The sequence below is a fragment of the Cuculus canorus genome, chromosome 4 (assembly GCF_017976375.1).
Source record: "Cuculus canorus isolate bCucCan1 chromosome 4, bCucCan1.pri, whole genome shotgun sequence".
Lineage (NCBI taxonomy): Eukaryota > Metazoa > Chordata > Aves > Cuculiformes > Cuculidae > Cuculus > Cuculus canorus.
In genome coordinates, this window is record NC_071404.1 from 9,029,526 (window position 1) to 9,052,772 (window position 23,247).

At 38.6% G+C, this 23,247-nt stretch overlaps 1 protein-coding gene across 2 annotated transcripts in view; it reads right to left on the minus strand.

Annotated features, from left to right (window-relative positions):
• Positions 1-23,247, minus strand: part of FAM53A (family with sequence similarity 53 member A) — a 68,056-nt gene that overhangs the window by 27,879 nt on the left and 16,930 nt on the right. Inside the window, exons 2-4 of one of the 2 annotated variants that reach the window (XM_054065564.1) lie at positions 18,102-18,349; positions 14,017-14,071; positions 10,996-11,795 (exon numbers count right to left, since the gene is read on the minus strand). In XM_054065564.1, coding sequence (XP_053921539.1) covers positions 10,996-11,795; positions 14,017-14,071; positions 18,102-18,179 — 933 coding nt within the window. In that variant the 5' untranslated portion in view covers positions 18,180-18,349. Of the gene's footprint in view, positions 1-10,995; positions 11,799-14,016; positions 14,072-18,101; positions 18,350-23,247 lie in introns of both variants that reach the window. The other variant, XM_054065563.1, reaches the window with a different exon arrangement.

Below are 23,247 nucleotides of genomic sequence, written 5' to 3' on the forward strand. Positions count from 1 at the left end.
ATAAAGCTCAGTAGGACAGTAATTAACTACTACTCATTAGCCATCTCACTAATCTGTTATTGCTTCCTCACATGGAAAGTTCTTAAGGACCACAATATTCTGAAGCCTGGCAGTCAGAAGATGACTCACTTGCTTTGAGACAAAACATTATTACCAAAATATAATCCCAGTTCCATGCAGACATTGTAATCACCATTGTATTTGAAAGAGGAAAACAAGGAAAAGGAATTCAGCTTCCCTTCCTCTGAGTCCTCAAACCACAGGGGTGGCCAAGGGAGGGGAGTGAGGAAGGGGAAAAACAAATAAAGTGGTTTCTAGAATCAAAACTCCTATTAATTTCAAAGCAGACTAAAAAACCGCACAATGCTAACAAGCTACAGGACAATCACAGGAAAGCACAGCTTTAGGGAGGGTAACACATCATCACCAATGCCTTGCACACTGACATTTGCTTAACAACACGATTAAAACACCAACACAAGAACTCCAGCAATTGGAGAACACAAATTTAAAATTACACAAGAGTGTGAGAAGAAAGAAGTCTGCAAATCTTGATCAACACAACAGGGCAGAAACAGAGGAAAAAACAAGTGATAAAGCAAGACCAGTAATTCAGAACAAGGAAAAAACCCAGTTTAACAGGGTTTAACAGTTTTTCTCTATATGAATTACTTTTCCCCAAAAAAGTTAAGATCACTAAAAGCACTTTGTTGAATGGGGTAGGGTGGGTCTAGATCTCAGTTATGTCCCAGATTAAAAAAAAATTTGGAGGAAATTGTCAAAAAATGCAGTTTCAACAGTTGCACTGAACTGTACAGCTATTTGAACTGTAAGGTTCAAGAAATGGACATAAACAATTGCTATCAGGGATGTTTCTACTTTGTGGAAAAAGATTTTTTTTTTTTTCCAAACGGAAAAACAGAAATGCTGAAAACCTTGAAAAACAGGCATCCTTCCCAGTCTGATTTGCTGGACTCAACAAGTATCATCAAGCAAAGAGGATACAAATTTATGAACTCAGCTGGTCACCTAACCGTCTCCTAAATCTTGCTTTTGTAATAATTACATTCTTAAGTTAGCATTGTTCTGCCAGGAAACTCTTACAGCTTACACAATCAACTGCATGTATTGCAAACATAAGGTTCACACAAACTGTTCAAAAGAAAGGTTAATTCCACAGGGCAGTATCTCTATTAAATCAACAGCATTTTTTTCCCCATTTTGAGCTGAGTTATATGTTACATATGCACTTGGATAAAGCCTACAGGTGTTCCATGAAAAGCTCAGACAAGTCTGTTCAGTATCTGCACGCTATAGCACATTCTGGTATCCTGAGCTTTATAAGGCTTGTTATAAATTAAGTTATAACCTGAAGTGCCTTTCTTATAGTCAAATGTTGGAAATGTTTATACAATATGTACCTCCCCCTGAAAGAACAGTATAATCCAACATCTTCAATTTTAGGAACCTACCTAGGCTCTTTACTCGCTTCCACAGGAATTCATCACAGTACAGTAAAGAACTGAAACCCACGCTTAAGCCTCTGCTCCTCCCCATCAATAGTAAAAGTTCCCAACATCTGGTCCTTAATCCATCCTTTAGAGTTAGTCATGGTACAAAGGTTGTCTTTAGACAATGTTGCTACACACATTTTGGTGAAACTGAGCTCCTTGTACAGGAGCAGTTCTGATTTCACCTGGTACATTGCCTAATCTTATTAAAAGTAGTTAAAACTTAGTGTTGTTACATTGCTTGTTAGTAATTACGCATAATACTCATATATTAAAAAAAATAAAACCAGGATTTTCAAGCATTTCATATTCGAAACCATCCAAGAAGGGATGAGGTAACCCTGCCTATAGAAAACAAACACCAGTTTTCAAACACTGTGGTGTCAATAAGAACTACATATTTATAAATAAGCCTTTTAACTGATGTTATGTTAACAAAGTCACTCCTGAAATAGAAAAATGTAGAGACTTCCTACATCACTTTCACACAACAGATGTGCCATTCATCTATTTAGGTTTACAAGGATGAAAGAGCCATATAACTATGCCTGAAATGACAAAATCCAAACTCATAACTGATTGTCAGATAGCAACTTAAAGCCCAGTGGAAAATACAGATTCCTAACAAGGTTAAAAAGCTGTCTTGCATGAACTACTTATGCCACAAATGCGTTCTCTAGAAAAATTAATACCTCCCTGAAAACGCTACTGCTATTTAAGCAAGTTCCCACTCAAACATTGTACATGGCAAGAAACAAGCACTAGATGCTACACATGATTACGATGTTTAGAAAAATGCTAACAAGTACAGGGATATTTAAGTTACATAGACTCAAATACAGGAACAAATCCCTAGTTCCACAGACCCAATGTATCACAACTCAAGAAGCAGCATCAAGCTCTGAGGGACTGTTGGCTTTCCTCAAGTCTGAAATCTGTTTGAGAAGGAAAACATTTGAACTAAACACTCCCCAGTATACCCTCCCCCTCTACAGAACAAAGTTGTGTTGTTTCAGGGTTTTTTAAATATGTCTGGAGTTTAAGCCCAATTGTTAGTTATGCACATCTTCACTGCAGATCAGAGGAACACAGGCTTTGTTCCGACGCAATACAGGGTAATGAAATAATTTTGCTTTTTTAAGTTTTGAAAACAGCAGTTGATTTTTTTTTTCACAGAACTTCAGATAGGAAGCAGCATCTGTACAACACTTCATAAAGAAAAGTAAATAAAACTTAGGTGACTGAAAAGGTTCATCACTTTCCACAAGCTATTCATTTTGATTATCCTATTTTACTGAAGTACTTTGAAGAGCTTTAAATTATTAAGAGTCTCTAACTAAGTGAAAAGAATATTCTAAATGTTTGGCTGGAAATGAAGATCTAGCTTAACACTGTAGCTGGTCCTACTCGAGTCCTCAGAAAGCTCTGCAAGAAGCCACAAGTCCTTGACTATAATTTCTTACAGCAAAAACTACTGCTCCTGTAATTGCTCTAACTCAAGAAAAAACATTTCAGGCAAATAGTACAGTAATTCCTAACACTTTAACAAAACAGAAAGGAACAACTGGACACAGATATCCAGTCTCTAGACACAAATACTTAATATTTGCTGTCCCTCCTCCCACTCCGGCAGAAACTGCTTTCCAACATTTATTAAGAAAGCTCCTATGTTTTAACCAGAGGACCAGGAAGCTTAATTTCATAGAATCATGGAATGGCTTGGGTTGCATGGGACCTTAAGGATCATCTAGTTCGCCTAGTAATTTAAAGTTTTATTTCCATAAAATATTATCTGTTACCATTACAGTAGGAAAGAGATCCAAAAAGACATGCCACTATCTTAAGTGACAGCTTATAGCTTAAGCGAAACTGCATTTGCTTCCCACAAAAGGCTCTTTATCTGCTAAGGAAACCACATCCCTGGAGGCATTTAAAAGGCTACAGTGGACCAAATACTATAAAAATATATATATCGTGGGAAGTAACCATGCATCAGTAGAGAATTAGACAGGATGATTCAAAACATCTTTCCTCACCCATAATTTCCACAATTGTTTTTTACAGAGTGATAATAAGCCAACATAAATAGTCACCCACACAAACTTCAACTTAAACTGTTGCACACGTTCTCATTTAATTTGGGGATATGGGGGCCATAATCACTACATAGTAGATGCACATTGCTCAACTTCAAAAAAGCCAATTTAACCCTACAATCCAAACCAAAATACTTGGAAGTTGACCAGACATCTGTTACCCAGAGACAGGTGCAGAATCCAAGAGCTTCGGTGTTGTTTCACCCATGACAGTGGTGCTGGGGCTGTCACTGGCCATCACTGGAGTTCTTAAAAAGTCTCCCTGTCAAATGCCACAGCAGAGTAGGCATCTGAGGAAACTCTTCCAATCTTCCACATCCCTACTACTTTCAAAAAAGAAGTCCTTCCTGATCTTAGCAATTCTCTAGCTACTCAACTAATTTGCCAAGAATAAATATAAGCAGCTGGACTAACACGTGACTAGATCAAAGTTTACTTTTATTTCATTATTCAAAATCCTGCAGGCATAGCCATAGTTTATTTCCACTCTACCAGAGCTTAGAAAACCTACAAGTATATTATTTTATCCACTTCCATTTCACATTTGTCCTCCAGTCTTAACATCGTCCTTCAAGAAAAAAGACACTGTAGAAATGCTGAAGCCTTTTGCCCTCCTGCGTGTAGGGGTACATCATACAGACAAACGGAAGGAATTTTTTATGAGATCCATTGCTGACCATTTCTTCTCAGCTATAAATTAAGTTTACACTTAGAATTACACAAAGTGGATTTAAGTCACTGATTTTCAGCTGGACAACTTTGATATCCAGCTCCCTTACTCTGAACAAGGCCACTGAGCTTAAATTACTTTATGTCTTTAGAAATACAAATCATCTTACATTTTGCTTTCTTGGTTTATGATCACTTATAGAAATTACTACCATGGGAAGTGAAAAAAAAAAAGGCCTCAGAATCATTTTTCAAAGCAAAGGTAGTCCAGGATTACCTCTATTTTTCAAATGTGAAGTTAAAGGCTCCCCTATGAGTAGGTATTAAATTTTCAAATAAGAACCAAAAATCTGTCCCTGCCTCAACTGCTTCATTCATAGCTGCTCTTTTTGGTTCTTAATGTTACACACAAAGGGAAGCTACTAGTAAATTAACTGTGTGGCACGCTTGCTGCCATTTTATTGATCCAAATCAACCCCAGTGCAATCCTTCACAAGACATTGCTCATCTGTATTGTATTTTCCATATTCCAAAAGCCAAGGGCAACAAGGATGCCCTGAAGCAGAAAACACTCCCATACAGTGCAAGGACATCTACCACCTATTTTATCTGGCAAGCAGCAGTGCACATCAACGCATCACTGAACTGCAAATTCATCCACAGGCAGAAAAAACAGACCTATATTCTGAAGAGATGCTATACTAGATCTTCTTGCAAGAGTACCACAAGAGCTTAAGTAATTAAGACTTGCAATGGTGTCAAGTATCTTCCCTAAATCACCCTACACAAGTGTACTGTGCTATGCAGAGAACAGCCTTTGCTGACTTAACTGTATCCACAAGCAGAAAATACATCTACTCCAAATAACCTGTTTGTTCCCATTTTGGCAGAAGGCTATAACAGACAAGCTTTACATAAGCATCTCAAACTATTTAAAGCAACATCCTTACTATTTAGGGAACACAATCTGGATGAACCTTATGAGCCAGTACTTAACCTACTTCAGCCAGTCCAAGCTTGACTGACACGTTACCTTTGCTACCATTGTAAGGGACTCTTGATATCACTTCTTTATCTTGCACGTTAAAACAGTAGCCTGCAAGAAAGCCCAATGTGAGTGAGCAGTTATTTCACTACACTATTTACGTGTATGATACTGCTTTTTCTAAGGCCATACGCTTCAGTTCTACTTACAACAGAACACTGCTCGTGCAGCTTTGAGCATTAATCCACTTTGTTGTAACAAAGTGAACAAATCTACTGTAACTATACCTAAAGAGGACACATCTGGAAGTTTTCTAGACAACAAGAATTCAAAGAATCAAGGAGAATGCTTCACAGTTTACTTTTCTTAAAATTAGTGAGGCTAATTCATTTACCAGTCTGCATACTGACTATCACAGTGACCTCAAAGAGTGACAAAACAACATGAATGCCTAATAGTTCTCAGAGAGCAATTACAAGTTTGTTTCCTTGGTTTAGTTACTTAAAATAATTAGTATTACACCTTACCCTTGTATCTATCAACACTGGCTACTGCAAACTGGCATCTCACAAAGTAAAATTCAAGTAAGCAGCTGCAGAGATCCCACAAGAGAGATCAGGAGGTATTAAAAGTCTCTGCAGGAAAGGTAGCAGTCATCCGATCAAAGTTCAGTTGCAGCACTCCCAATTTGTTCTGCCCTTCATAAAATTCCATCCTTTCCCATCATACCCTTCAGGAAAATACATCCAACCCCAATCATCCCTACTGCATGTGCATTTTTAAACTGTACTGGAAAGTCGCTATCACCTAATCTCTCTGTTTATCCTCATACCTAAGTGATACCAGTCCCACTGTTTTGGTCAGAGTTGACAAGTCTTCATGACTCAGATGCCACCTTCTGTGAGAAGCCCTCCCTGCTACATCGATCCACAAAGCTACTACATCACTGTGACCCAAAGCATAAAATCGATTATCATAAAGCAGATAAAATTTAAGCTCATTTACTTCATGGATCAAAGTTACCCAAGTGTTTTGCTGATTCAAGATGTTAAAGTAAAAACAAAAAAAAAGAAAAAAACCCCAAGCATTTGAGTGTTTGGAGAAGGTGATGAACAGAATTCACACAAATTAAACTGTTGTGGAATACTGTAGATGTTCAAGATGAAGAGTTTAAAACAGATTATCAATAGAAAATAGAGCTATCAGCAGTTATAAGAGTTTGAATCCCCCAAGATGCACCTTGGCAGGAGCCAGGCCATCACACTGGAGGAAGTATCACATTGCACATTCATTGTTCCTGCATGGCTCAAAGCAGCTGTTCTGTCGGGCAGGATGCCAGCCTACAGTTTGGCCTGTCCTGGTGTGGCACTTAGGATTTTCTCAGTACCAAGAAAATCCACTAGCATAAAATCCAGACGACCTCAAAACGTTTCTCAGAAAGCAGAAGCACTTGTGAGGAAATCACAACTCCAGTCTCGAGTTCCTTCACTGTTTAGAGAACCTTAAAACTTCACATTGTTGTCTTATCTTGTCTAATGTTAATGCATGAGATGCTATAGCACTGAGCAGTTGACACCACTCCTTATTTAAAGCCAGCTATTTTGCACTATTTAAACAGACCAAAGACCACTTCAGAGAACACGTTAAAACACGTCTGGATTTCTTTTAAGCATGACACCAAGATTATTTTTTTGGCAACTCCATGCCACAGCATTGGGGAAGAGCAGCACAAGAATGTTAAGCACCAGAAAGACTTCAAACCACAGTGTGTTGTTTGATCTGAAACAGAGCAACATCTCACTGTCACAATAAAACTTGCTTACACACTGAAAAACACGTGCAAGCTCTTGGCTGTTCTTCACTTGTCACACCTCAGGATCAAGTGACGTAATTCATGAAGCAGAACATTTGAAAAAGCTCAGCAATTTCCTGGAGTGGAAGAACTCTTCAGTAAAGAAACATTTCAACCTTCCTACTGCCATTACCAGTCTAAATGCCACCTTTACTTACTCTGTGGTAGCCTCTGTGATAGAACTTACTAGCCGCACAAGTCCAAAGAGTCTCTTTGCCATGCAGTCATCTTGAAATAACAGAGCGACAAGATGCCTGCCTGCAGTGAATGCTCCTCACTGCAGCCAGCTTCTTACTTGGGTGACTGCACAACTAAGTAGGCATAGGTACTGTCTTCTGCTGTTCCACAGCCCATACAGCTATTCTCGCATGCTGACTGAGCACAGAAAGTCATTTGGAGTCCTTAGGGGCTGAAAACACCTATCATATTTTGTTATCACTTCCTACAGTCTTTTCTACTTGTTTTTACAGCTGTCTTGATGTTCTAGAAGGTCTGAAGTTTCACAAGTTTGTATTTTCAGCTTCGAGTCCAGAAAAAGATCCTTCCAGAATTTAGCACTATCTGAGACGTAAATGGTGGTGTACAGCAGTCTGCCTGATCCTTCCAATCTATATCTACGCACGTGAATTATTCATTTTAATGAAAATTAATGTAGTGTTTTCTACACAAGGTGAAGACCTAGCATATTCTTTTCCAAGGGGGCATATAATCCAAAACAGAGTGGTAGTACAGTGAAGTGTGAACGCGCGTGGAAGAAAATAAAATCCAGGTATATAGAAAGAAGCAGCTTAGTGTTCAAGAGCTGCCTGATTTCTTTCCTTCTTTTGTATAAAGGTATAAATCAGACCATTAAAGAGGGAACAGCAGAAGGAGCGAACCATGAACTAGTATAGAAACTAAGGACTGATTAATAATCTGAATTTACTCACCTATGAATTCTATTAAATCTTAAAAAGCAATGGGAACTATGCTTTCACAATTAGACTTTTGATTTTCTAGCACTTACACTTAGCAAATTAGCAGGGACTGAAGCAGCATCAACCCTGTACATTTTCCAAAGTTCAGCTAGCAAAACAGTTCACTAATGCAAAAACCACCAAACCAAACCAAAAATATCTTTCACCCCTTTCTCCTGCTAAAGATTCACCCAAACACATAGCTATCTGAGGACTTCATTCACATGTAACTGTACTTGCTTCAGGTTAAAGTAAATAAATCATTTAATTCTGATAAATATTGATTTGAGAAGCCTTGAGCAATTTGGCAGGTGTTTCAATGTCAACCTCTCAGAACTTCAGAGCACTGGCAGAAATGGCTGCAGACTCAAAACTCCTCTTTTCACAGCTGTGACTCCAATATACACTATTACACGAAGTAATAAACTCTCCCTCCCCAGCACCTACAGATCTATCATAACACGGGTCAACTACAACTTAAGTTCTCCACAATTCTCCAGTTACTGACCTGGTTCTGAGCAACTATTTAGCAAGTTTAGCTTTTTAGGAAGACTGAGGACATCAAAACACTTGCAATAAAGCTTAGAACAAAAATCCTTAAAAGCACCTGTTTTCAACATAGGTCTTTCATAAACTGACTTACAAGTGAATTTGAAATCACAGAAAAGGTATTTTTGGAAACAATAAGGAGCCATCAAAATACATGAAAGGGAGGTCTTACTGAACTTCCCCTTATCCTAGTCCTGATCTTCACTGAGCTATATGCAGATATAGGACACATCCACATCTTGTATGACACTTCAAAACAAGTCTTCTGTAGTATCAGCTTATAATATTTTGCACAGCAGTAATTTTGTTTAAGTTTAGAGAGAAAGAGAAATGTTTAAGATTACAATATTAAGTTTCAAAGCACATGCATTTGCCAGGAGTTGGGGCATGAGGAGAAGTTGGTCTATGTAGAAATGTAAGACTTCTAACAGTGTAATGGGTAAGCAAGTTGCCATTCTAAACACCCCCTACATTTCTCAAAATCTTAATTCAATTTGTACTTCAAATGTCTTCAGTACTTGCCTAGCTTTTAAACAGATGTTTTCATTAAAGTTTAGCATGTTTAAAGGTTGATGTATTTCCAAACTATACTTTGTGCCTTTGATTAAATACACAGTAGTATCTTTATAGGAAGATTCTACTGAAACAGCTAAAAAAAACCATCAGGCCTTGACACTGCAGAACGAACTTTGTTGCATAAAGTACTCTGCTTATCATAGAAACATCATTTCAAAATAGGTCCAACATGAAAAGTGACAGAGATTGGCTGAATATCAGTTCTGTGCGCTCCTGAATTCAGCAGCAAGCCTAAATAGCTAAAAATACCTTCTGCAGACATGGGCTCTCTCAGGTCCGCTCCATACACACCATCGTATGGATTATTTAGAAGGTATAACATGTGATCAAGTGAAATAATTCTGCCTGTCTGAAATACTGCATTTTATCCCTAGAGATTGAGGAATGCAAGCAGTGAGTCTAGCCAAGAAAGGAGCAGGCTTTAAATTTTACATTCTGTTTAAATAAAGGAACCGGCATTAGACCACACGGGCAGTTGAAACGCAAATCCACTCATGTTTCTGGAGTAGATTAGCGAACTAATCTCAGAAGTGATTAACACAGAGAAACTGGTAAGATCCGTTTAGCTAACTAGTAAACTTGCATCTTATCCAAAACTCAGAACAGTGTCTAGTCATATCTAGAACAGAACTGGTTATCAACCTTGACAATAAGCAAGCAAATAATTCTGGATGGCTTGCCACCCAACTACCTACCCCACAGCTTCACTGAAAAAAAGCTGTAATTTTAAAGAAGAAAATACTTAAGCTATGGGTAAGTTGTCTTACAAAAGTATAAGAGAAGGAGACAGATGCCATCATAGACTTTTAGCTAGGCAAAGTGGATATAAACTAGCTAATTCCAAGAATATTCCACCGTAGACAGTTCAGCAGTTCCAATATCTTACTAAAAATGCACAGAACTTTTCTTTCCTTACATTTTGTTACTTCTGCAAACTGTCTCCTCTCCATTACTCACACAAGCTTCTTCAAGTCCAGCATCTACTGAAGGCAGTAGGGTTATACTCTCACAAGCATGAGGTATTCTTTGACCATAACATAAGACTCAATTTTACATCTACAGAAATTAAAATAGCATCTTCAGTTTTAAACTGCAGCAGTTGCCTCTTGTGGACGTAGCAGCTTTGAAAAGTGAGCTGTGTACATGCATTAGTACTGCATGCAAGGTACAGGCATGAACAGAAGTTCAGTCGTTTTTAAATCAGCAACTTTACTCTCACTTGAGCAGTAGAATTCCAAGTGGAGTAAAACACTTCTCTATTGAGCTGGAACACCTGCAGTTACTGTATGAACACTACTTCTATTTCTGACTGCATATTAACAGTTTCTTTAGTCAATTCATTTATACATGGGTTTGCTTGCTCTTATTTAGCTTTATGGAATTACTCAAACAGTACAGGGACACTAAAACAGATCTGCACAAAATGACTTAGAAATCAAATGCTGTTCTCTGGCAACAGTGGCACATCTTTTTTGCTATCCCGTCTGCCTCTCTTCCCCATGGCTTCCTTGCATTCTAAAAACAAGCCATTTTCCTTTGGCCTCTGCTTCAAATATCTTTCCATAGCTCTTTTTACTGTATATGAAGTAAACGGGACTTCAAAATCTGGGCTTTGGGAGCAAAGAGTAGATAAGTTGCGACAGGGTATAGCACTGGCAAGGGTAAGAAGCCTGCTGTACTGCTGAAGGTAATATATCAGTACTAGAACACAAGCAAATCTAACCAGAAATTAGTTCAGTTTAACTAGAATTAGCTTTTCTGCAAAAGTCCCCTCCACACACTGAGGAAAGTAAAATCTCACCCGTGTCATTTTAAAAAAGTCTAACGATGGTCTGTTCCATCGTACATCCTCCTCCCGTCTGCGCTTTAGCCGGCTTTTCTTTTCATTCAGAACACAAGGCTGAGAGCGGCATCTCAACAAGCCCTGACGCCGGCTGAGCTCGGGTGTGGAGGTGGGAGTGCTGTTGGCTGAAGGCAAGAGATTTCCTGTCTCGGTGATGTGCTCCTGGGAGAGGGAGAGGCGGCGCCTTGGGTTAAAGTCACAAGGACCTCCAGAATTCCAGCGGGTACTTGAGCTTGTGCTGCCCTCGCTGCTGTCCACAAACCCGCTGCTGGCAGAGGAAGGTCTGGGTACTGGTGAGGTGTTGAAGCTGGTGATAGTGAAGACATTATTGAGCGACAGTATGTTTTGTGGCAGACTGATACTTGTGCTTCTCTGTAAGGTTGCACTTCCATGACTGTTGCAGCGTTGCAAGGTAGCGCTACCACCACTATTACACCGTCTCTTTGATACGGGAGTCCAAACCTTTGAGTTGCCAGGCTTCCACGGTGACCGACAGCGAGCAAGCTCATCTGGCTCAGAGAGGGACCTACAGTGGCGTTTCGTTGGTGGTGCCAAGGGTTGACCCGAGTTTTCATTAAGGTTTAATTCACTTATCCATCCTGATACCATGGATGTACTGGAAGATTCCTGCTGCCATTGCAGACTGCCATTGCTGGCAGTGCCAGTGCTGAATGGGCACAGTGGGAAAGGGTAAGCTAAATTCCTTGTTGTGTCAGTCTGAATTGGGCAACCCCCATTTAAAGCTTTCCAAGGACTTTCTTCTGAAAACAAAAGATAGATACAGGTGAAAGATGCAAAGGAAAAAGATTATTTATTTTAAACCTATTGTAATGTAAAGCTTAGAAGCATGAGCCACAAACACCCAGCTCTTAGTCAAAGTTTCACACTACATAACATTCATTTTTAAAGAGGTAGAAAATTCCAAAAACATGAAGACCAAAGTATTTCAGGAGACAATCCAGGCATTCTAGTATGTATGTACCTTGTTAAAGCTTCTTCCTGTACACTGAAGGATTACAGTACTGTGGTTCTTACTAAGTAAGAGGGTCAGCTTCCTTACCTGTTTCCATAGCACATATTATGACAACAAGCTGTATCAGTGACCTTAAGGTACAACTAAAATGGATTAAACAAGTAATGCGAGAACCCAGCAGGGAATATTGAGGGTTTAAAAAAAAAAAAATAGAGCAGGACAATCTCTTTATAGACTGTCCTCCACTTGCCTGTTACGCTTTTCCATTAAGAACACCCTACTATAAAAAAGTTGGAGATTTGTGTTCACATTCTGTGGTGTGAAATGTCTTACTTTAAATTAGAAGCAGTATAAAGTTAAATCAGACTACAGATTGTTTCCTTTTTTTGCTCATACTCAAAGTGTAGGGGGGGTGAAAAATCTTAATTCAATGCATAAAATGAAGCGAGTATTCCTTAAGAACCTCCTGCAAGCTTCACTGTGAATACAGACATAACCCATAGAGCACAATTTCTCATCTCAAGTGGCAACGCTGGGTTAAAAGCAGTCTGCCAGCGAAGCCTCTCAGTCTTTTGTAAAGTATTTCTTTGAGAACATTCTGCACATTTTACAGCTGTTCCACCATATTATACAATGAAGTGTAAGAACTACAGCAGACTTTGGATTTGCAAATTGAAAAGCAGCAAAACCGTTGGCCAGTTAACAGTGCTTCATGCTTGGTTAGAAAATTTGCTAATTTAAACCAATTAGCCAAGTAAGTTTCACTTATCCCAGCTTTAAAGAAAGACTATTAAAATACCAAGTTTTTTCCCTACATCTATTTTAAAAAACTGGATATAGCCTAAACGTTAAATACTTGCATATTCTTATAGTTGGCTGTGTAAACTAAATTTTAGAGTTAAACAGCTAAAAGATTCACTGAGTAGCTTTAAAAGTTGCAAATTCAAATAGTTGTACATGTTCCATGCCCAAAGTATGTCATGGATTATCCTGGTTTTGGATCTTATTTAAAGAACACCCTATTGTCTCAAAATCATTTAACTGTGCAGACAGCTGGCCTATTCAAACAACGTTTTATTAGAATTCCTCTGTCCTTCCTCCTCCATTCTTTCAGATGGGTACAACCACATACTGTGCTTTGCCTTAAGCATGTAAGCTCTTCAAGGCAGGGACTATCCATAATTCAATGCAAGTAAAATAGCCAACACAACGGGATCCAGATAATGTTAAACTCCCAGCATCTACTGTAGGACAATTTCCTAGCTTGGACTCGCCTGATCTTAAAAATCCTTAGGAAACTTTCTCACAGGCTGGGAGGTTCGTTCAAAGTTTACAGTAAAAAAAAAGTTAATAGTTGCATATGAGTTTTAATTATCCACATGGTAATGGTATTTAAGATAAAATACCAATTCCCTTTACACCTCACACAGATTCCCACTTTATGGGGAATCCCACTGTGCAAATAATCTTCCATGCTTAAAGATATGACAGAACAGGCAAAATTTCAAGTCCATCCCTTAATATAGCAGTAGAAAGTTTATACACCAATAACTGGCATTTTTATCTTTGCTACATACAATTTACTCTTCTTCCAATAGGAACAAGGAGAGGAAAAAACACTAGTATGAAGGCACTGTTCTTCAATTTATGGTTTGGACCAAGCTGGGTATTCTATGTGGTAAAGAAGTATAAGAAGGTAAGTAAAGATGTGAAAGCTTTCTGCTATGAGAAGAACCCAAAATGTTTAGCATGAAAAAAAGCAGTGCTGTGCTTCTGTACACCATAGCAGATATAGAACCAAAAAAGTGTTAAAAGGGCTTTTACTATGCAAAACAGATCACAAGTACAAAACTAACAACCAGCTATTCCCAGTATTGTTCAAAGACCAGCTTAAACCAGCAGGCTCTACAACAGCATGCTCCATCCCCCTCACCTTATTTACAAAAGAAAGGCTGCTTGCTATACCAATTACCTCCGTTAAACAGGAAGGGTTCTGAAGAACTTACCGTTGATTTCGAATGGGAACAAGCTGCCACTTTTGTTCAGCTTCTCAGATGAGTACTGAAATTAATCAGAAAAAAAGTTTTAACTGTGTGAAGGAACATACATCTCCAGGAAACTGCATGCAGTTTTCAGTTTCCCTGCATGCGCACTCAAAAATGTCTTTAAAAGGACGGGATTTTGCTGGGTATCTTGAAGATATTCCTGAACAGCTGATCTTTCTAAACAAAACCTCTGGCATCTAACTACTTGTAATGTTTTCTGAGATACTGCCAAGTATCAAACTGTTTTGAGAGTTGCAACATTACCCCATGTCAATGAACTGCAAAATTAAGAGTGATAATTTACTCTTAATGAAAATTACCCTTTGATCCAATTCTCATTTCAGTGCAGAGGAAATTACAGGCTGACAATTGGGTTTCCATTTTCAATCTTAAGGGTAAAAAGCGAAAGACTTCACCTTAAAGTTAGAGTCAGGAATAGCTTTATCTAAATTAAATATACAAACTCTCAAGGGTGCGCAGAATGAACATTGCCCAAATCAGACTTTACAAGTATTTTACATTTTCTTCAGAAGCAATGGAGCAAAATGTTTTATTTCAAGTATAAGACCCATTAAAAAAAAAATCTTTCCTGTCTAAAAAAATCACCCTTTGCAGACTGACAGCTTTTTACATCACTTTATTGGTCACTGTTCACTACTCAATGTAAAAGTCATGCTTAAAACAGTTTGTGTGTAAAGTGCTTCAGAGTTTGATTAAGCTTCAGCAGCAGCATCTGCAAAATAAAACAAGTTTGTATGCAGAATGCTTTCCATTATCTTTAATTTTACCTAGAAAATATTACTACAAAGGCATTCTTGAAGTATCTCGATTTCTTAAACAAAGAATAGACCTTGCTATCCAGCCTCCTATAAAGGAGTTACAAATAAATGGCTTAAGGCTCCATCAGAGCCCAAGGGCCATTATTTACCCCCTCATCACCACCCCCTGGACTGAGAGGAAGATTGCTTTAAAAAGAAAGCAACATAGTTTGTGTGAACATTGTTTTTTGTGTGTAGCCAAAGAAGATAGCATTGTACATAGACTTCCTTCCCAGATACAAAGTCAACTGCTACAAAGCTGTTCTTCCCCACTGTATAGCAACACAGGGCTAGTGACAACTTTATATCCCCGAGCCACACCTACAAGATACAAATACTAAGCTAAGGCAACACTCCCTTGGCATCATTGTTTTAGAGGTAGGAAATAACTGAATACATTAAAGCATACAACAGCAATTGGATTTTTCACCTTTTTATCAAAGCCTGCGTTTGAGACAAGCCATTTAATTTTTCCTTTACATTTGCATCTGTAGATGCATTTATAGCTTCCTTTTAAAGAAGACTACTTTAAGTAAACAATAGAACTCCATCAGATTTACTGTTAATTAGCCCTATTTGAACCATTTGAAGACTACAACTTGACAGGAGGGAGAGGAGTCACTTTCACTAGTTTGCTTTTCATAACTGTAGTTGCCAGTTATATAGGATATATATTTTAAAAACTAGTATCAATCATTTACTTTGAATGATTATTAAGGCATCCTATACAACACAAGTACATTAAGATAACAATAATAGTTACATTTCAGCTGTTCTTGAAGGAGAAAAACAAAGACTAGAGGTTTTTTAGCAAATTTCCCTCTCTCCAGTTTTCCCCAAATAAAAGGCAATACCAACCTATTTAATATCAGATAATAGCTACAGATAATACATTTTTGGAACAGAATTCTCCATCAAAGTCTTACAACTATCTTGAACTACATTTAAAAGGGCAATAAGAATGACTTAATAATAACATAATAATTAGGGATGTTTAAAAGACTATTGAAGGATGCTTAGAAGGAAAAGAACCTTAAGCACAATGTCATGTGGCAGTTAGATTAATATTCAGTTTTTACAAGTATTTTGAATCCAAACTCTGACAGGGAATCAGGCCAAAATATTCAACAAGGTCATTTTCCTGAAGCGGAAACTCAAGAGGTCATCCATGTCCCTCTTCCAACTACTGCTTTTTGAATGCACCTTTTAAAAAAAACACCAAGATCTGATGCCTCTGGAGAACTTTCCAAGTGGGAAAAAAGTGCATTTTAAAATAGATACACAAAACAATGAAACTAAGTTTCACCAAAGCTTGTAATTGTTTCCTTCATGCAAGAAAGTGGGTCTATTTTAAAATGCTTATTCAACAGTAGAACCTCTTTTGTGCATTTGAAGAGACTATATTCAAAAGGAAACGAACTACGTGGTATGACATTTAGGACAGTGCTGCAAGTTTAAATTGGCTTACCGAGTCTTAGCAGCTGTTCTTTCATTAAAATAGTCACTAAAAAAGACACCTAGTCTTGAACTGAGTAAACGGAAGAGGCAGGCAAGTAAGACTGACAATGAATTATAATTTACATCACTAATTTAAAAAGCATTCTTCGCTAGTGAAAACCTAACTGTAACAGAAATAATTCTGGCTATTTTTCTACATACACTCTAATCTACTACATTGAGAACTTCACAGCCTATGCTATCCTCCTCATTATTCTTAGAATGATCTGCTGATTTTCATAATTTTAAAATTAATTTCCTTTATTTCAAGGCATTTTCTTCCAGATTTCAAGTATATTTAAACTCTTCCAATTTATCAGCATCCTTCCCAAACCACAGAAAAGCTAGCATTTATTATTCAGGTACTAATTAACCACCACCATACAGATGTGATTTTCATTGTTTTAACAGGTCAACAAGACCTCCACCTGTCTACCCAATATCCTCCAAATATGACTAGTTAGGGACTAGTGAGGAGAAGCATTTGACCTGTCTTTTCTCAGAACATGAATAAGTGATTAAGTCAAGTCCCACCTGAAGACTCAGCCCTGAAGTCTTTTGCCTAGTGTCTTTCCATCCAAGGAACTCAGCCCAATTCTAAGTCTTCAAAAACAAGTCAGTTCATAAAAATTAATAATGAAAACCCACATGCAAAGAAGGGATTTAAAGCAGAGCTTCCTTCCACAAACACTTGCCCGGAGACGGTTACATTTCCTTCTTAACACCACACCCTAAAGTCTTGCATCTCACATACTGTTACTTCACAAACCAATAGAAGCTTCTACATTAACACCAAGAAAAGTAAAAGCTTACCCAGAACACATAGAAAACACCAAGACTTAGGTTAAAATTCAAGACGTCTATGTTCAAGGAAAGAGAGATCAGCTCTTTGATTTAATGATACTGTCAACTCATGAAAGCCACTATGTTCCCAGAGAACATCTCATTGTTGTGAGGTAGAGTTAAGCTACCTTAACTCTACCTCAAGCAGGGATACTCTACCTTTTGATCCCGTGTTTCCTTGAGATAAAAGCCTGGGACAGCCTTCCTGCTTCTACAGCCAGAAAACAAATACTTTGGTTGTTTTTTTCCTGAAGGCAGGTGCAACGCAACCAAGTGATGTTGTCTGAGTCAAATTTGAGTCAAGTTTTGTAAGACTCAGTCTCACCTAAGTAACTTCATTTTTTAAAAGCTAATAATGTTTTTCCGACAGTTTCTCTCTAGAAATGAGTGTGGGACACTGGTAAGCAGAAAGGCCAATGCTTATAACTTATTCCTGTAGTAACCAAGGTGATCCCCAAGCTGGCAAAAAGGGGCTGCACCTGCAAGGAGGGGCAGACAGGACAGGTGATCCAAAACTGACCAAAGTATTCCACCCCATATACATCATACTCAGTATAAAACTGAGACACCACGAGGTGGTCTTCTGCAATGGCCAACATCCGGAGAGGACCTTGTCTGTCTGGCTGCTCCTGATCTAAGATCTGTGCATTCCTGAATCCAGTTCCTAAGCCCAGATGCCACCTAGCCATGGACCCATTCCCTCACATCTGCTCTACAGTATTTGTGGTAATAGAGTCAGAGGGGTGGGGTCCCATCCACCTTGCAAACCAGACCTAACTTCAGTGGCTGAATTCTGGCTGATCTACCTGCTTCAATGTTATGTAGTGCTGAGTTACTTTTAATCTACTTTGCATTTCACATTTACATGTTATTTCTGTAGATGCTTACCAGATTAATATTGTACGTCTTACAAGCCAGATCATCCAAGCTCTGGTTCTGCAGCTTTTCTGTTATTAGTGTTACCATGGTAGTTGTTCCTTTTCCACTGCTCAGACAGAAGTGTTGGAGGCTCTTCGGTCTCTTGTTTCAATACTCATGAGCCATTTCTGTTTTGGTTTGAAGTCTTGAGATTTATGCTTCCATCATATTGCCAATGCTTATTTCCAAAAGCTGTCAGTGTATCATGTCTGATTTTTCTGTAAAATTGGAGCAGAAAAAAGAAAAAGTGAGAAGAATTCTTGTGTATATCATAATTAGTGTTGTAGTAAGAGTATTCATGTTTGGACCACTCATCCACACATATATACCACTCCAATCAATACTATTGCCTGGCATTTCATATTACATGCCTCTGTTCATGAAAGAATACTCCTATTGAGATGTCATTGATTACAACTTCAGAAGGGACTCATATATCGCAAAGATCAGGATACTATTTGCCTGTTTCCTACTACTAAACTGATTCTACTCAGAATTTTTTCCAAGGCAGAGGGAAATATTTAACTTTTCCCTTATTTTAGCTACCACATCTTAGCCAGGTGTGCCAAAACAGCACACGGAACATACAGATGCTTACCATACTGTTCTGTATGTTTAACACCATCTGCCACTTTAAGACGTTCTACCATACTTTTTCATTGCTAAAACCTTAAAAGCAGAGTGGAACTGTGCCTAGCACAAATACTATACCCACTTTCCAAACCCTCAGCTACTTTAAATACATTCCCTATGTTTCTTCTTTTTTAAAGGTTACATAATTGCTACCTGTCAAACACCAGATCTTAAACTTGTAAGAAGGACAGACTACTATACACTTAAAAGCATCACTGACAAAAGCTTAGATATCTTCATTCCTTGAGCAGTGCTCTAAATCAAAAGCACTAGGTTCACTGCCTGCCTATTTCTATCCTAAATGCCTCCTACATAATTTTTCCCCTCTTTCCTCAGCATCAGTAACCCTCAACTGCTGCAATATCATTCCTTGCCATCTTCCAAAAGTCTTTATTAGCTGGTTATTTTTACCACAGCAAATGGACTGCTGCACTTTCCTCAACTCCACCTTATTCTTCCAGTGCAAGAACCAGAACAAAACCAGAAGACTTCATCTTCCTTCTTCTATCACCAAGTTTTTCAGGCTCACCACACTTCTCAAGTTCACCGCCAGCTTTCAAAACCAGGTTTATATCAGTATGAATTGCAATTTCTTCACACTACCTTTGATGAACAACTCCTCTAACCTTGCCTTACTGTGTTAACAAAAACATCTTTCCTCAACTCATGCTAACAAAACATTCATGACATGCACTAACCCTTCTTGCTTATGATTTAAATTGGTCAAGTGTATTCAGTAACTGCTATGGAATAAAAAGAGAAGAGATCCACACACAGGTATTTCCAAATCTAAACAAAGCAACATGAGCCTTAGGGAAGGCACACCGATGCTGTTAGGACCAGAAGTTAACTTCCATTTGCTAGGTTTCAAAGTGTACAATAAAAAAAGGAATAGCAGAAAATAATAATTTTAAATTAATGTTTCCACAGATATTGACACTTTCCTACACGGCTACTTATCAGCTGTTTAAATAACCAGTAGCAGCAACAAAAAAAAAAGCCACTTGAGTCCATGACCCAAGTTAAACCCACTTGAAACTAAGATATTAATAGTACAAACGGTGTATTAGATTATCTTTTAAACCTGTTTCCTTTGAGTACCTCCTCAAATATGTTTTTCATATGCTAACCATACATTATCTTACCTTCACAGAAGTTTGCTATACAGCAGCCTCCCTTAGCATGAGGGCTGTTGCACAATTATAATTTCTACCCATTTTTAACTCATTCTCCTATCTACTTCTATTTGCTATAAGATACAATGTTTACATGTGCTCCTCAACCATAAATAATGCTGCCTAGATATGTACAGATTCCATTGGTCTGGTTTTACTGAATGTGTCCTATCTTTCAGGAAAGTACCCAACAACCTGAAATATTTACCACATCTTCTTCTGAAATAACACCAAGTCAGATACCAAAACCACTCGAGTTCATGCACTGGTAAAAGCTGCGTGCATCCTTTGCCAAGGCACAGTGCAGTTCATGAAATGCTATGCAAGTTTAAGGGAAAGTGTGTGAATAGAGAAGTATTTAAAGTAGCACGATCAAACACCCGCAACGTCTCTTTTAAATCTGGTAAAGTTAAAACTAGATCTAGAAATCCAGGACAGGAGTCAAAAGAAAGGCTGACTGGGGGTCAGAAATTTTCCATATACAGACTGAAAATACACTGAAGCTGAGGAGCTTAGTAACTGGCACAAAGACTTTCAGATTCACTTTAAGGATTAAGATTTCCACAACTAAGAGGCTACTATTAAGAACCAGCTGAAAAGTTCAGCAGGTGTTTAATTGCTTTTCTGTTCAGAAGGGCCATATAAGAATGTGTGGGCTTTCTTCCTCAAGGAAAAGAGCAAATCCAATAAAACTACCAAAGACAGGGAGGAACAAGGTTGTGATCTGTAATCAGTTAACTACAACACAGTTATATTTTGCTTAGTTCTTCTAATATTCAAATGTTTCACTGAAGTTTTAAGTCAGCATAATACAAGCTAGAACACGGAGAGAGCAGACAGAAGGGTATCAGTCCTTAGTTAATGAACCAGTGTGCTTAGTTGCATGAAAAGATAAAGGGGAGGCAAATGAAATCACAGGAGCATGGCATTTTCAGAATCAAGCTGAACTATACAGTTATCCACATTCTTAAATCCCACCAGATACAGAAAGTAAAGAGCTGCAACTGTTCAGGCCTATACTGACAGCATACAACCCCATCTATTCTGAAACACAAGCAAAATGGAAATTCCCAAAAAAGTTTATCATTTTAGCCACTCACACTTAACAGCAATCCTTTTTCAAATGAGACATGCTCCACTAAGAAAATTTTTTAAGTATGTACTTAAGGGCTACATGGGATTGGGGTGGAAAAGTGATGTTAGCCAGACAAGCCTTCACATACCAGCTCCCAGTTTCTACTACCCCCTTCCATCAGCAAATTCCATTTCTCAATACCAAGTACAAGCCCTAAGAATATGAGTCCTAGTTCAGATCAGAAGCATGCTGTGGAAGTGAATTATCTCCCCAACCTCACTTAATGTGTTTTATCACACATCGCAGATGAGTCTCACCCAGAAGCAACCCTCTCTGACAAAGCCAGGAGTTGGACTGCAGTCACCATTAGGTGTTCAGCACAGGGCACTAGACTTAATGCTGCTCCAAAGCAAGCCACCAGGCTAGACATATGCTGTGGACATCAGTACTGTTTTACACAACAAATTTATTCCTACTGGGCAGCCCTTCTTGCTAATGACAACATAATGAATGCTTAAGAGGAAAAAATTACCATCATCACACTCCTACCAACAAAAGCCATTCCAGGTTGCAGTTTGACGTACCTTAGCTGCCATCACAACTGCCAAACACATTTTCTCCTCCAGGCATTTGTTGCTCACAGAAGTAGGCCAGAACAAGTGGTTTTGCTACTATGCAGAGAACTAGATCAAGGAATTTTTGTAGTTGGATAAAAACAACACACTTCAGTTTGTTTCCAGTAAAGGTTGTTTTCCAGCTGGATCAGTTCTCCAGTTTGGTTTGCCATGAACTGGACACAACTGCTTGTGTGGGCACGCTGTGGGATGCCAACACTGCTTATCAAGGTGCTGGTCCAACTACAGCAGCAGGGAAAAAATAAAAGCCACACCAGAAAGCCAGTTGACACTCACCTTTCCCACATCGAGCCAGGCAGATGCGCCTACAATTAGAAATTAGATGTCCCCTTCCGAAGCAAGGTTTGAACATGTTTTGCTCCTTTTTTTTTTTTTCCTTTTCCCAATGCACATTCCCTTGACTAGTCAAACTTCCCAGCTCAAAGCGATCTTAAATCTGGCCCACAGCCTCAGCTCCTCAACTCAAAGTAACCAAAGTCCTGGTTCACTCTAGTTGAGGTATTTATTCTCTACCAGGAACTGCTTCCCTCATATTTGCTAGTTAGTATTGGCTATTAAGAGGCAATTAAGAGCCACTCTAGCTTCACTATGGTGTTGTCATTTTAAAACTTCATCAATAGCTTTTTCAAGCTATACAGGCTTTTGGCCCTCAATACCTCCTGTAAGGAAATTTCTTATGCTACAGAAAACCCTTCATGGTTATCTTCATACCTTTGGGAGTTTGCCTCAAGATCCTCCACTGCGGTATATACTTAATGTACCCACAGAGATGTTAAGCTGTTTATTTTATGTACTTTTTCTACCATGCTCTCTTTCCAGAGCTGGTTAAAGGCAGCTAACTTTCTTTTTCAGTCTCTCCTTATCATGCCCTTTATGCTTATCAGGCTGAATCCCTCTCAAACTGCTTGGCACTTCAAACTAATTGGATTTTCAGTAATGGGAACCATTTGACCATTCTGGCTAGGGCAATGAGAACGCTGAATTTGCATTTCTTCAGCTGCCTCATGGCATAGATCTTAGCACAATCAAGTTCTGCCCACCACTGCGAGTACATGCCCTGCTTTCTCTAAAGCCTGTAAGCGCAGCCCAAAGATATACACTGCGGCTGTCACCAAGTCTCTACAAGTAGGAGCTGAGCCAGGCATGCAAATTCAAACACTCAGCTCCTCCAAGTCTTGAGGTAACAGTAATAGTCCCTGCAGCTCCAAGCTGGATGAAATCCCACAAGACTATGGCCATCTTTTCCTTAGCGCACCATCCTCTAAGGAGCCTAAGCAGGTAGAGGAGTGAGAAGGCCAAGCCACCCAAGATAAATATGCATAACAAAAGATGTTACTCACTCTGTCCTGTGAAAGACTTAATCTAACTAGAATCTTTAAATTGGCTGGTAGAGGTGAGAAGTGGGAAGGAAAATAAGCTATTTTTATTGCTGAAAGGTAGACTAATGAAAATAAAATAAATGGAATATAAAAAACAAACTCCAAATGCAAGCCAACGATAACATTCCTCGCAGCTGGAGAATGAGCTGTGATGAAATCAGTACCATCATTATCTCTGATTTGAAGTCTTTTTCTATGACACATTCTGAAGTCTGAGAA